This window comes from Marmota flaviventris, chromosome 13 (genome assembly GCF_047511675.1).
Source record: "Marmota flaviventris isolate mMarFla1 chromosome 13, mMarFla1.hap1, whole genome shotgun sequence".
Taxonomy (NCBI): domain Eukaryota; kingdom Metazoa; phylum Chordata; class Mammalia; order Rodentia; family Sciuridae; genus Marmota; species Marmota flaviventris.
The window spans coordinates 42494825-42511005 of NC_092510.1; the positions used below are offsets into that span (position 1 = coordinate 42494825).

Here is a 16181-nt window from a genome sequence, read left to right on the forward strand (position 1 = left end):
TTGAGTTCTATAGTTTCCTTATTCAACTTTTGTTTGGAAGATCTGTCCAGTGGTGAGAGAGGTGTGTTGAAGTCTCCCATGATTATTGTATGGTGGTCTATTAGACTCTTGAACTTGAGAAGAGTTTGTTTGATGAACATAGCTGCACCATTGTTTGGGGCATATATATTTATGATTGTTATGTCTTGTTGGTGTATGGTTCCCTTGAGCAGTATGTAGTGTCCCTCTTTATCCCTTTTGATTAACTTTGGCTTAAAATCTATTTTATTTGATATGAGTATGGATACTCCTGCTTGTTTCCGAAGTCCATATGAGTGATATGATTTTTCCCAACCTTTCACCTTCAGCCTATGTATGTCTTTTCCTATCAAATGCGTCTCCTGTAGGCAGCATATTGTTGGGTCTTGTTTTGTGATCCATTCTACTAGCCTGTGTCTCTTAATTGGTGAGTTTAAGCCATTAACATTTAGGGTTATTATTGAGATATGGGTTGTTCTTCCAGCCATATTTGTTTATTTATGTTACTAAACATGGTTTGTTTTCCACTTTGATTATTTTCCCCCCTTTAGTGTCCTACCTCCCACTGTTGGTTTTCATTGTTATTTTCCATTTCCTCTTCCTGTAATGTTTTGCCAAGGATGTTTTGAAGAGATGGTTTTCTAGCTGCAAATTCTTTTAACTTTTGTTTATCGTGGAAGGTTTTAATTTCATCTTCCATCCTGAAGCTTAATTTCGCTGGAAACACAATTCTTGGTTGGAACCCATTTTCTTTCAGTGTTTGAAATATGTTATTCCAGGATCTTCTAGCTTTCAGAGTCTGTGTTGAAAGATCAGCTGTTATCCTGATTGGCTTACCCCTAAATGTGATCTGCTTCCTTTCTCTTGTAGCTTTTAAAATTCTCTCCTTGTTCTGTATGTTGGGCATCTTCATTATAATGTGTCTAGGTGTGGGTCTCTTATGATTTTGCACATTCGGCGTCCTGTAGGCTTCTAGGATTTGGGGTTCTGTCTCATTCTTCAAATCTGGGAAGTTTTCTCGAATTATTTCATTGAATAGATTGCTCATTCCTTTGGTTTGAAACTCTGTTCCTTCCTGTATCCCAATGACTCTTAAATTTGGTCTCTTGATGTTATCCCATATTTCTTGGATGTTCTGCTCATGGTTTCTTAACAGTCTTGCTGAGCTGTCTATGTTCTTTTCAAGTTGATATACTTTATCTTCATTGTCTGATGTTCTGTCTTCTAAGTGTTCTACTCTGCTGGTAGTATTCTCAATTGAGTTTTTAAGTTGGCTTATTGCTTCCTGCATTTCTAGGATTTCTGTTTGTTTGTTTTTTATAACCTCTATTTCCCTGTATAGTTGATCTTTTGCTTCTTGGATTTGTTTATGTAATTCATTGTTGAAGTGATCTTTCATTGTCTGATTTTGCTGTCTGATGTCTTCCTTGAGACTCCAGATCATCTGAAGCATGTATATCCTGAATTCTTTATCTGACATTCCATCAGCTGCAGCTATTACCTCTTCTAAAGTTGAGTTGACCTGCAATGCTTGTGGTCCTTTCTTTCCTTGTCTCTTCATACTGTTCGCGTTCCTTTCTTCTTGGTGAAACTGTTGTGCTATTGAATTTTCCCCCTATATATTTATATTGGTCTTGTATAGTTGCAAAGTCTCCCTCGCAGGCACGGGCGGCGGCTCTGCCCCTCCGCCAATTGGGGCAATGTGCCTACCACGCCGGCAGGCCGCTGGGCCTGCTCTGCCAGTCGGTAGCAGGTCCGCCGTCCTTGCAGGCGCGGGCGGCGGCTCCGTCCCTCTGCGGGCCGCTAGGCTTGTTCTGTTGGTGGTCGCAGTTCTGCCTACTTTGCAGGCGCAGGCAGCGGCACTGCCCCTCTGCAGGCCTCTGGGGCTGTACTGCCAGTGGGTCGCAGGTCCGCCTACTTTGCAGGCGTGTGGGGGGGGGCGGCTCTACCCTTCCTCAGGCCACTGGGCCTGTTCTGTCTCTCGGTTGCAGGTCTGACCTGTTCTGATGGTGGTCTCAGTTCCGACTACCTTGCAGGCGCGGGGGGGAGGGGGCGGCTCTGCCTCCCAGCAGGCCGCTGCTCCTCTTCTGCCGGTGGGTCGCAGGCCCGCCTACCTTGCAGGAGTGATTGGAAGCTCTGTCCCGCCGCGGGCCACTGGGCCTTTTCTGTCGGTGGTCACCCTTCCCCTACCTGGCAGGCGAGGGGGGTGGGGGGCGGCTCTGCCCCTCAGCAGGCCGCTGGGCCTGCTCTGTGTTTGGTCCCAGTTCCCTCTACTATGCCGGCGCAGGGGGAGGGGGCGGCTCAGCCTCTCAGCAGGCGGCTGCTCCTCTTCTGCCAGTGGGTCGCAGGCCCGCCTACCTTGCAGGAGTGATTGGAAGCTCTGTCCCGCCCTGGGCCACTGGGCCTTTTCTGTCGGTGGTCACCCTTCCCCTACCTGGCAGGCGAGGGGGGTGGGGGGCGGCTCTGCCCCTCAGCAGGCCGCTGGGCCTGCTCTGTCTTTGGTCCCAGTTCCCTCTACTATGCCGGCGCAGGGGGAGGGGGCGGCTCAGCCTCTCAGCAGGCGACTGCTCCTCTTCTGCCGGTGGGTCGCAGGCCCGCCTACCTTGCAGGAGTGATTGGAAGCTCTGTCCCGCCCTGGGCCACTGGGCCTTTTCTGTCGGTGGTCACCCTTCCCCTACCTGGCAGGCGAGGGGGGTGGGGGGCGGCTCTGCCCCTCAGCAGGCCGCTGGGCCTGCTCTGTCTTTGGTCCCAGTTCCCTCTACTATGCCGGCGCAGGGGGAGGGGGCGGCTCAGCCTCTCAGCAGGCGGCTGCTCCTCTTCTGCCAGTGGGTCGCAGGCCCGCCTACCTTGCAGGAGTGATTGGAAGCTCTGTCCCGCCCTGGGCCACTGGGCCTTTTCTGTCGGTGGTCACCCTTCCCCTACCTGGCAGGCGAGGGGGGTGGGGGGCGGCTCTGCCCCTCAGCAGGCCGCTGGGCCTGCTCTGTCTTTGGTCCCAGTTCCCTCTACTATGCCGGCGCAGGGGGAGGGGGCGGCTCAGCCTCTCAGCAGGCGACTGCTCCTCTTCTGCCGGTGGGTCGCAGGCCCGCCTACCTTGCAGGAGTGATTGGAAGCTCTGTCCCGCCCTGGGCCACTGGGCCTTTTCTGTCGGTGGTCACCCTTCCCCTACCTGGCAGGCGAGGGGGGTGGGGGGCGGCTCTGCCCCTCAGCAGGCCGCTGGGCCTGCTCTGTCTTTGGTCCCAGTTCCCTCTACTATGCCGGCGCAGGGGGAGGGGGCGGCTCAGCCTCTCAGCAGGCGACTGCTCCTCTTCTGCCAGTGGGTCGCAGGCCCGCCTACCTTGCAGGAGTGATTGGAAGCTCTGTCCCGCCCTGGGCCACTGGGCCTTTTCTGTCGGTGGTCACCCTTCCCCTACCTGGCAGGCGAGGGGGGTGGGGGGCGGCTCTGCCCCTCAGCAGGCCGCTGGGCCTGCTCTGTCTTTGGTCCCAGTTCCCTCTACTATGCCGGCGCAGGGGGAGGGGGCGGCTCAACCTCTCAGCAGGCGACTGCTCCTCTTCTGCTGGTGGGTCGCAGGCCCGCCTACCTTGCAGGAGTGATTGGAAGCTCTGTCCCGCCCTGGGCCACTGGGCCTTTTCTGTAGGTGGTCACCCTTCCCCTACCTGGCAGGCGAGGGGGGTGGGGGGCGGCTCTGCCCCTCAGCAGGCTGCTGGGCCTGCTCTGTCTTTGGTCCCAGTTCCCTCTACTATGCTGGCGCAGGGGGAAGGGGCGGCTCAGCCTCTCAGCAGGCGACTGCTCCTCTTCTGCCGGTGGGTCGCAGGCCCGCCTACCTTGCAGGAGTGATTGGAAGCTCTGTCCCGCCCTGGGCCACTGGGCCTTTTCTGTCGGTGGTCACCCTTCCCCTACCTGGCAGGCGAGGGGGGTGGGGGGCGGCTCTGCCCCTCAGCAGGCCGCTGGGCCTGCTCTGTCTTTGGTCCCAGTTCCCTCTACTATGCCGGCGTAGGGGGAGGGGGCGGCTCAGCCTCTCAGCAGGCGACTGCTCCTCTTCTGCCGGTGGGTCGCAGGCCCGCCTACCTTGCAGGAGTGATTGGAAGCTCTGTCCCGCCCTGGGCCACTGGGCCTTTTCTGTCGGTGGTCACCCTTCCCCTACCTGGCAGGCGAGGGGGGTGGGGGGCGGCTCTGCCCCTCAGCAGGCCGCTGGGCCTGCTCTGTCTTTGGTCCCAGTTCCCTCTACTATGCCGGCGCAGGGGGAGGGGAGTAAATTAGCTTTTTAAAATTTAGATTTTTATAGGATATTATGAGATTACTATTTTAAAAACTTGTTAGTAACTCCATAATAAATAATTTCAAGGACCTTACTTTTGAAAAACATCAGGAATTAGAAATGAGTATTTCTTCAGGGCTGAAAAATTATTGCTATGATCAAGATTTTTAAAAAGTCACAAATTCATAAATATAAGTTACATTACTAAGGCTGGTAACTTTTTGTTTTAAAATTTGAAAATTACAATGTTCTTTGGGGGGAAATAAAAATGTCGGTAGAATAATTTTTTTGGTCTTGTTGTCAATAGAAATATCTTAAAAGTTAAAAAAGATAGTACCCATAATCTCTTGAAAATTAAAGTCAAAACTAAATAACCTCACAGCAAAAAAACTACCTAAAAATAGGTTAAGGATAGGGAGTTGGAGTGTTGTGAGACAGGGCACAGAATTTGGCAAGGAATTCCCCTTGACTTAAGTATTTCACTGGACCTGGGTCTTTTCCCCTTAATCTTTAAAATGTATTTGAGATACTGGGATGCAACATTTAAATAGGTAATTTATAAGCTTATTTTTCTTGCATTCAGAGTCTAAGGGATATAGCTTGTGATTGATTTTCTAATCTCTGGTTCATTAAAATGGAATTTTAATGAATTTAATTTAAAAAAATTATTATACCAACATTTATATTTTCTCCCAAAGAACATTGTAATTTTCAGATTTTAAAAAGACATTTTTTTTATTACATTATTTAGGAATAATTATCCTTAGGATACTAGTTGAAATATTATAAATTTAAAATTTCTGTTTATGTTTTAATATTTTAGGTATGCTATACCCCCAGAGCATGGAAAACGACTTGAGAGACTAGCTCAAGGTAAAACTTGCTTTCCATTTCTTACCTTAATAAGTTCTTGTTTTAGGGTATTTTTATAGTGTAGAATGATATTCTGTTGATTTTATTTGTTCTAAGTTAATTGCTTTTAAATATTTCCCTAATTGAATAACTATAATTTTTTACATTGATTTGTGAATATTTTTCATGTTTTATAATCTTCCTGGTTATTTGAGCTGGCTGTTTATTATTTCAATAAGAATTGCACTTAATCTGTTTTGGCTGTTTCCAAATTGTTTTCTCTTTTATATAATGTATTTAACATCATAATATTTTTCCTTCTAAGTATTTTCTTTCAAAGACTATATTGCTGTGTCTCATGTACATGTGTTTGATAATTTTTTATGTTACCATGTCATTTCCCCAAAGCGTTCTGTAACCTCTGACTCTCCATTCTTATGTAGTTCATTAGGCTGGGGACTGTCCTTGTGGATGAAAGCGAATATCCTGAGGATACATCTAAGAATATGTCTTCTTGGACTGGCATAATTAACTTTCTGCAACTTGAATTTTTAAATTTTTTTATAACTTTCTTCCTTGTCATAAAGGCCAAAATGAGGAATTCTTGTGGTAGCTCCCTTGCTGGTTTCACCTTGTGCCTGCTCATGCATGTGGAAAAGGCCAGCCAAAGCAGCCACCACCCTGCTTCTTCCTGTCTATTAAAGATGCATCAGGTAGCCTTGTCCTCATTTGATTGCATGTGCAGAGAAGAAACAGACTCATACCCCACCACTTATATCTGAAGATATATGTTCCCTCTCCACAGAAGAGGTAGTCCGGTTGTGACTTACTTGCAGCGGAAAGTTGAATTCCATTTGATCAAGATATTCTGTATGTATCCAGGATTGAATCCTGAGTAGTGTCCTTTTAGTTAGACACTGGTCTAAGATTCATTGGTATGTTAGGTTTACCTTCTGTGAGGAAAGGAATTTTGTTCCCACATTAGACATGCTCTCATTTAATAATGAAATGGGGTCACTGAGAATCCTCATTCTTTGACTTGACAGTTCTGAACAAAAATTCTTAATGATATCTAAAAGTTACTTTCCCCAAAATTAGAGGAGAGTATTAGAAGGAACCAGTTACAATATCACATTTGTAAGAGACATTATTATAATTTTGGCAGGTTAATAACTATAAAGCCCTAGTGTTTTTTTTAAAAACGTAATACGTTATAGTAATAATAGCAATGTAATTGTAATCTTAAACTTTGTTAGGGACTATTTTCATGAATATTAAGGTGGATGAGTCCTGGTCCTGGATAATAGATTAGAGCAGAGCTTAGAAGGTGATTACCATAATCCTTAAATACATAGGCAATGAACTTCATGGTAAAACTATGTGCTGAATTATCCTCTTCTCTTTTCTTATAATAATTATTCCACCATTTTCTCCCTACTAGAGAACTTTTAAACTGAAGCCAATGTAAACTTTGCAGTGTTGAGTCATACACTATAATTTGTGATATAAATTGCTTTTTCATGCTTTGACGTAAACTATCTGAAATGACATTTCAGGAAAATGGGTGCCAGTTGTTTAATCAGTAAGAGGTTAATAAACTTGAAAAATGAGTGAGAACTTTAAAACTGTTTTGTAGCATTATTTTGAGAAATGAAGCAGGGAAAGATTGTGGACGATTTGTATCCACTGACCAGATGCCAGCCAAATTAATTGAATTCAGCTAAATAATTAAAATGATAAAATAATGCAGTAAATGTGATAGAGCATTATGGAATGTCTAGGTCAAGGCAACACTTGATACATAAAATGAAAAGCAGGCTCAGATATTTCCCATTATCTTGCCTGCACATCATAATTATCACACTTGCCTTTTATGCATGAATGCTTTCATCTTTGGTTTCTATTGAAATCTTGATTGACTGTGGCACCTACAAATATTTTATCTGAAAGATATTAGGCCTGCATCTAATAAAGCCAGGAGTTTGATTTTGCCCTTCAGCTGCTTTCTCATTTATACAGGTATTTTTGCAATATTATGTAGACATTAATGTAATAAAAAAAATCTCAAGTGAATTGTTGCAATTTTTATACTTGTTACATTTGCCTATAATGCCATTGTATTCTTTCTAATTTTTGGTTTGATACAATTGAATTGCAAATACAGAAGAGAATAGAGGTATAATGTTAAATCATGAATGACAGTTTGGAAGATTTTTAGTTTTTAAAATGTCTGAATCTCATCTGTTTTAGAAATAAGACAATATCTTTGGTGTTACATTAAGTTGAGCAAAATATAGATAAAATTGGGAACATCTAAAAATTTCTGTGAAAGACTATATTCCACTTGTCTTTTATTGTGAATCATTATTTAAAAAAATGGAAACAATTTACTTTTGTGAAAACATTGGTTACTGGAGGAAAATATGTAAATTAGGACATTGTACAACTGATTTTGGAAGTATGAATGTTTAGCAGAAATCTGTTTCAGATAACAGTATAATAGAAGGGCATTGGTACTTTTAAGATCCTTATATTTACTTGAAACCCATTATTTTAGTTTCATCTCTTATTTATATTTAAAAATTTGTTAGCTTTGGATTTTATTGCCAAAATAATTAATTGATTAAATTAATTAAATTTTATTTTTGGGACTGGAGTCTTACTGTGCTACACAGGGTGGCTTTGAACTCTTGGACTCTAGCAGACCTGCTTCAGTCTCCCTAGTACCTGGGACTGTAGGTTCATACCTATTTATTTATTTTAAAAGTCTGTGTTCAGTAAAAGGGAACAGAAGAGTAAATGTTGAAGGATTAATTTAGTCCATTCTTGTGTATGTATTTGTGTCTGTGTGTGGTATTTTTCTTTTAAATGGTGAGTAGCATGAGTGTAATCCTGTGGAGTAGAGAGTATCAGCCTAATTTGCAGAGATCCCTGTGCCAGGGAATAGACAAAAATCTGTGGGTCAGATGTAGTCAGTCACTCTGTTGATTCCCTGAAGTAATATTGAAAATTGGACATATTTGCAAATTTCTGGGAAACCATTATCAAATACCTCGAGAGGGTTTGGTATGAAGAGATTATGAATAACTGCTATTAAGAGAATAGAAGGGTAGCAATAAATAACAAGTCATTTTAATTTTGTGAACAGAGTCTAAATTGATTTGTTTTCATACCTTGCTATTGGAATTAGGAAAATGTACTTTTATTAGTTCTCAAAATGGTAAATATTATTCCCTTAAGCATTCATTTAGCCGATTAGCAGAAATGATTAGCAGAAATCTGTTTCAGATAACAGTATAATAGAAGGGTATTGGTACTTTTAGCTGATGGATTGAAAATACTACATTAAAATGCCTGGTTTTGAAAGGCTTATAAATAAAATACCCCTGATTATAAATAATTAATTTTAAAGGGTCCTGTAAGCCATAAAAAATGAAGATGACCATTGGTACATCCTCAGCTTTTATGCCTGATTCATGCCTCTTAAGCATGGAGGTTAATGAATGTTGTATCGGGGTTGATTATTTGCATCTAATAATCCGTGTTGTAACATTAAGAGAGTGAAACAATTCTTAAAAAAGTTATTTTCTTCATAATTTGACATCAGCGATATCACTGTATTTATTTACATAAATATAGTGTATTTGGATATAAAATATCCAGTATATTTTAGTAGTTCCAAGAAGTAGCAGCACAGAATTGAGTGGAAGAATTGAGGAAGGGAATGCTAGGTATCAGGGAGAAATTATGGAGGGAAATGAAGATCTGTGGGATTTGAGGGGTAGGTTTAGAGCAGAGGTTGAGCCAGGACAATTCTTGGTTAACTTGACTCTGAACTATTTGTCTGTGTGCTTGGCCTGCAGACTCTGGGTTATATATGTGTATGTTGTTCATGTGACAGACATGTCAAAAGGGGAAGAAGAATAAAACAAAACAAAGTGCTATCAGGAATGCAGTCAAAAACCATATGAGTAGTAATCAGTGTATTAAATTTGATGGAAAATTTAACTCAGAGTTTTAACTCAAGAGTTTTTGCCTATCAGCTTGAAATAGATATAACTGTTCCATTATGTAAGGCACCATGTTCAGGAGATTAAAAACAAGGCAGTTTCTTAAACATGCTCCATCCTTTTTGATCCCAAGATCAGTGTGAACTTTTCCTTTTGCTGCTCCTAGAAAAAACTACCAGTAGAGATGTGGATGAATCATGGAACACTTGGAGCAGAGTGAAGCCTGGGCAATCTTGATACACAATATTCTATGTAGTCTTGGATAATCAACTGCTCCTCTTACTGTAGGAAGCAGAGAGGCTAACTGTAGCACAAAACTCTAATATCAGCCTCTCAATTAGGGATGTGGGTAAAAGTTACCAGGTTTATTTCCACATAATTTAGTGGTTCATAAATCAGCTTGCCAGGAAATTTCATGTGTACATCAAATACATCTATTGTTGAAAATGTTTCTCATAGAAGTGGTATTTCTATATCCTCTTTTTTTACCTTAGCATTCATTGTATGATATATTTTTTCCACTTTTAATTAATTGACACAATAGTTTTACATACTTATGGGTTACAGTGTGATAATTTGATATATGTATCTATGTGTAATGTGGATGAATGTGATTACTATTTTCATCTTCAAAATTTATCATTTCTATGTGTTGGAAAATTTGAATGCTTAGTTTTTTTGAAGACTATAGTTTTAGAAACTGTAGTTTTCTGTTGTGCTATAAAAGCCGAATTCTGACTATCTAACTGTATTTTGGTACTGTTATCCTCTCCCTTTTCCCCCTCATCCCTTCCCTTCCTAGTGTCGACTGACCACTATTCTTCTCTATTCTCCTGTGAGATCAATGTTTTTAGCTTCCACAAGTGAGTGAGAACACTCAGTATTTGTCTTTCTGTGCCTGGCTTATTTCACTTACCATGATGTCTTCCAGTTCCATCCATGTAAATGACAGAATTTCATTCTTTTTAATGACCAAAATGATATTTTGTTGTGTGTATATACTGTATATTCAATTACTGATGAATTTATGTATTATTTATTCATCCATTGATGGACATCTTAGTTGATTCCATGTATCAGTTACTGTACTAACATAAACTTGGGAGTGCAAGTATTTCTATACTTGTGCAAGTATTTCTTGATATAATGGATTAATTTCCTTTGACTATTTGCCTAATACTGGGATTGCTGTATCTTATGGTAGTGCTGTTTCTAATATTTTGAGGAACCTTTATACTTTTTTCTCATTATCTCTGTACTAAGTTATATTCCCACCAACACTGTTTAAGGATTCCCCTTTCTCATCCTTGCCCCAGCATTTGTTATTTTTTTGTCTTTTTGGTAGTTGCCATTCTAATTGGAATAATATCTCAATGTGACTTTGATTTGCATTTCCCTGATGATTAGGCCAGTTGGCCATTTTCATTCCTACTTTTGAGAAATGTTTATTGAGGTCATTTGCCCATTTTTGTAGTCTTTCTCTCCCACCCCACCTTGTTATCTGAGTTATGTTCTGGATACTAATCCTCTGTTAAGTAAATAATCTAATTAATCTCATATTTGGGTACCTTCTTGTACTTTCCTTCCAATTCTTTGATCCACTTGCTCTACTCTATTGATCATCTTTCTAACATTATCATCATCATCATTATCATTTTAATTAGTGCATTATAATATTATATAAAAGTAGGATTCATTTTGTGGTGTATTTATACACTGTTCTCCAGGAATGAAATTATCTTAATCAAAGTCTTTTGCTGGTGTGGAAGTAGGTCAACCTATTTGATGTTTTCTTCCTTCATTTCTCTTTTCTATACCTCTCTCTCTCTTTCTCAGTAGTTTGTAACTATTGGTCAGTCTTTACAGATAAGTGTTTCTGTACTCAAACTAAAGGACACTCGACTGATTTTTAAATCTTTTCCCAAGGCTGAAACTTTTGGTAGTTCAAAGCAACAGCATGTATTTGTAATTTGAGTTTTATGAGATTAGGATTTATAAATAATTTCTTAGTTTGTAATAGCTAATATATTATAAAATATTAAATTAGTTGACAATGTGGAAAACTTTTCATTTGAAGGAAAAAACACATCTGTTATCCATCCATTTCTAAAACAATTTCCCAAGTATTAATTAATTTTTTGGGTCAGATGTATCAAAGTAAAATTTATTTATAGTAAAGTCCACTTCTTTTTAAAAAAAATTTTTTTTAGTTATACATGGACACAATATCTTTATTTTGTTTATTTATTTTTATGTGGTGCTGAGGATTGAACCCAGGGTCTCTCATGTGTGAGGCGAGCACTTTACCACTGAGCCAAACCCCAGCCCCCAAATCCACTTCTTTAAGAATATAGTTCAACGAGTTCAGAGAAATGTGTTCAGTGGAGTAGCCATCACCATTAACAAAATACAGAACATGTTCCAATACTCTCAAAGTTTTCTCATGTTGCTTCATCCTTACCCCCAGTTGCTGGCAACCACTAATCTATTTTCTGTCCCTGTGCTTCCATCTTTTCTATCATATCTGTGGACCTATCTAGTTCCCATATATTCTCATCACCACACAAGGAAAACTCTGTATGAATCAATCATGTCATTCCCTATTCCCTAACAGTACTGCCTGCATTTGGCAATTAGATATTAGTCTACTTCTGTTTCTACCTATTCTGGATATTTCATGACTTTTTGCATCTGGCTCCTTTCACATTTTCCGTGTTGTAACATGTAGCAGCACTTCATTATTTTTATGACTGAGTGGTATTCCATCGTAGGAGTTTGTACTGCATTTTATTTATTTATTTTTATATTTATATTTTTTTAGTTGTAAATGGACACAACACCTTCATCATTCATTCATTCATTCATTTATTTTTTAAACCTGGTGCTGAGGATTGAGCCCATGGCCTCACCACACATGTGAAGAAAGCGCTTCATCACTGAGCCACAACCCCAGCTCCTTATTTATTTATTAATGGATTGTTTTATATAAATAATATATATTTATGCATGATAATTAAGGTTGTTTTCATCCATTGAATAAGGTTTTGTACCCACAAGAATGCAGCAAGGAATGGAATAATAGGGGTAATTGAAGCAGTGTGAGATTCTGTAAGTCACAGCCATGAGTGTTCAAGTTGTATTTGGAGTCTGTGTCTGCAACATGCACTTCAAGTTCTTAACAACTGGTCAAGGCAAATCTGGCTTCAAGTAATGAAAGACACTTTTCTCCATTACTTACTAATACTAAAACATGTGTGTTGAGAGGATAGGAAGAAAAGGAGTTGGTGCTTAGGCAAGGATTTTTCTTAAGCACCTTTAAGAGGGGATTGGCTAAGATTTTTTATACAAAGTCCCACAGCAATTTGCACCTCAAAGTGGGTTGCCTCTCAAATACTTCCTCCCAAACATCACACAGTAAAAGGGAGTGAATCCCTATCACTCATGCAGATGTTATATTATGCTCCTCTAGTATGTCTGTTTTTATGTAAGAACAAAGCAAGTGATTTATCAGGACAAAGTATATGCCATAGAAAGATGTGAAAGCCTTATTTTGGGTGATTTGTACCTTACATATTATCCGGTCAGCCTGTGGGGTATGAGGTATCTCAATTATACTTAGTACTACCTATGTCAGGGGATACCAAAGAACTTTGTTGATTGGAACTTCTTGTTCCTGAGGACCATGAAGGAATGGATTATCCCATTGGTGTATGTAACCTGGTAAAATGGCACATATTGTGGAACTTTACAATACTACACTAAATTATGATGTCTTTGTGGATTAAAGCGAATTATGATGGCTTTCAGAGAAGATTTCCTCTAAATAAGTTAAATTAACAAAAAACAAACCCAGGAAAGGAAATATGCAAAATGGATTCAGAAAGACACATTTAAAAGAACTTATTATAAAAAAATTTTGACTGGTACTAAGATGTCTTTGCAGTTGTGACATAAAAAATTCTGGTAGTCTTTTTTTTTTTTTTTTTTTTTTTTTGAGAGAGAGAGAGAGAGAGAGAAAATTTTTTTTTTTTTAATATTTATATTTTTAGTTTTCGGTGGACACAACATCTTTGTTTGTATGTGGTGCTGAGGATCGAACCTGGGCTGCACGCATGCCAGGCGAGCGCACTACCGCTTGAGCCACATCCCCAGCCCAAAATTCTGGTAGTCTTAAGTGGGATTTTTAGTTAAATGTTATGTTTTCTGTGAGATCTGATTTTGTTGTTTTTCATACATGTTATTCCAAAGTTATGTTTTTGTTTATGATGAAAGATATTAACCTTTCTGTTGCTGGGAGAGTTCTGAGTCTCTAAAAATATTATCATTTTTTTTTTTTAAGAGAGAGAGAATTTTTAATATTTATTTTTTAGTTTTCAGCGGACACAACATCTTTGTTTGTATGTGGTGCTGAGGATTGAACCCGGGCCGCACGCATGCCAGGCGAGCGCGCTACCACTTGAGCCACATCCCCAGCCCCTCAAAATATTATCATTTTTGTGTCACATTATTCTAGTTATAATAGTGTACTTCTATATTGCATAAAATACTTTTTTATAGAGTATGAAGTATAAGTACTTATATAAGTATAAGCCATGTAGCCTTGCAGGTATTTTGAGGTGAAACTCATTTTAAGGCATATTCTTTATATGTAATTTGTGCTTGTTATGAGATGTTGCCCAAGATGACATAAAATGTAATTCTAATAATATGTTGTAAATATAATTTCTGAACCAATCTGTAGTTCTTAATATACTGCAAATTACTTTCCTTCAGTGGTTTTCCAATTTAAATTAACTTATGACCAGTCACCACACCGAACAGGTCCTGATTACAAATCCAGAGCAGAAGCAAATTAAATACACTTTTCTTTCTTCATCGATTTTAGTTTACAGCTTAATTCATATAGTGCTGCACAAAGTTACAGATTTGAAAAATTTGATAGATCTATTTGAAATGTATTAATATACACCCATGGGTTGTACATTTGGGGACTGCCACAGGGATGTCTTACTTTCTGTGTGATGTGTGAAAGACTTAGGATATCTTATTGTGTAGAAAGGCCCATTAGATTCGTGTGGTGCTTTCCCTCCATTCACTAATGTTTCATTTCTTATTTATGAATAATGAATATTAACTGTAAGCAGAGGAATGCATCAGATGACCACAGGGTGCAAAACTATGCTTTTAGTCTTATGGAAATTGTAGACATTTTGATATTTCTGTAGCCACACTTTTTTGTGTATTTCCCCCTCTTAAAAAGAAAAACAAAAACAAAAAAACCAAAAAACAAAACTAGGTGCAGATGCTTAAACAGAATGTAATGTTTTTTTGTGGGTGGTTTCTTATACCTCAGTTTCTTTTTCCTGGCTGTTTGATTTTTTAATTAATTAATTTTTGACATGTTTTGGCCTTATATACCCATGTGTGGCATCAATAAAGGCTATATACTTAAAAATAATCCTGGCAAGTTGAGCATAGGTGCATAGCTGTAATCCCAAAGAAGATCGTATGTTTGAGACCAGTCTCAGTTACTTAGTGAGATGCTTAGCAATTTGGTAAGATACTGTCTCAAAATAAAAAATTAAAAAGGAGTAGGGAGGTAACCCACTGGCAAAACATCCCTGACTTCAGTCTTTGGTACTGGGGTTAGGTGGGGAACAGATTCCTGGCAAATGCTTCTACTCTACAAGAGCTGGTTCGTGATAAGTTACAGTTCCGATGATCCTTTCATCAGTTGGTGACATTCTTGAGTTAGTTGGGTATAGTGAGCCATGTAGTTAGATACGGCAGGTTTCCAGCAGTTCTATCCCCGATCCCTATTTTGGCTTTGGAGGAGGTACAGAACATTTAAAATCCTCTCTTTTGAAATACTCAGTTGTTGTCAACCAAATTATCCAATTGTACTATAGAATATTAGAAGTTAGTAGGGAGTTAGTTTAAAAATAATTAGTGAAAAACAAAGGCAGCCCTAAAACTGTTCAGTACTGTATGTCAGACATTGGGATGAGTGCTTCTGGAATGATAACTTAAGAATTTTAGATGAGGGTCTGGGTTGTGACTCAGAGGTAGAGCACTTGCCTAGCATGCATGAGGTATACTGGGTTTGATCCTCAGCACCACATAAACTAAAATAAAGACATTGTGTCCACCTATAACTAAAAAATAAATATTAAAAAAAAGAATTTCAGATGAGAGGTTCCTCTATTAAAATGCATACTTGCCTGTCATTGTGGCATCCACCTGTAATCCAGAGACTGAGGAAGCTGAGTCAGGAGCATTGCAAGTTCAAAGCCAGTCTTAGCAATTTCGTGATGTCCCAAGCAAGTAATTGAGACCCTGTCTTAAAATAAAAAAAAAAAAAACATTATGCCTGGGGGTGTGGCTCAGCAGTTAAGCACCACTGAGTTCAATCTCTAGTCCCCCCTCCTGCCCCCCCCCCCCCCCCGTACCCCTCCAAAAAAAAAAAGCATAATTACTGTCATAGCTGCTTTAATGTTTTGTCAATTTAGCACATATTGGGCAGGTTGAATTTAAACATGTTTCAAATTGAAATTGATTCCTGAAATTTAGTAATTTTATATGTTACAAAAGCAATTCTTTGTGAATCTTTTTGTAAAGATGATTACCTTTGGTGACATAAATATGTATTCCTTAAATTTTAAGAATTCTCGCTGATTTATATAGTAAGAGGGTTTTGGTGTTAAGAGTTTCCCTATACTTGATAATAAATTGTCTTTCTCTAAGAACACTAGAATTTATATAAAATTTTGAAATTTCATCTTAATTGACCCAATGATGCTTATATTTACTGTTTTTATTTAGGTTTTTTCCCAAGCAGTTCCCAAGGATGTGATGCATTTCTTCGCCACAAGATGACACTGATATCTCCATCAGTTTTGAAGAAATACGGTATTCCCTTTGACAAGGTATATTACTATTACTCTTTCATACATTTTTCATACATTCTTGTTTACATAACTTACATTTATGATGAGTTTAACATGTTAATGTTTCTTTAAGAAGTTGTTTAAAAAAGATGATAGGA

General features: G+C 39.3%; 1 protein-coding gene across 8 annotated transcripts in view; it reads left to right on the forward strand.

The window, feature by feature from the left end:
* The window catches only part of Kdm4c (lysine demethylase 4C), a 394812-nt gene that overhangs the window by 105136 nt on the left and 273495 nt on the right, over positions 1-16181 (forward strand). For all 8 annotated transcript variants that reach the window (XR_011704102.1, XM_027943079.3, XM_071600636.1 and 5 more), the window contains exons 6-7: positions 5098-5147; positions 15959-16062. Coding sequence is in view for 7 of the 8 variants with exons in the window: in XM_027943079.3 (XP_027798880.2) it covers positions 5098-5147; positions 15959-16062 (154 nt within the window). In the remaining variant the exon portion in view is untranslated. The remainder of the gene's footprint in view (positions 1-5097; positions 5148-15958; positions 16063-16181) is intronic.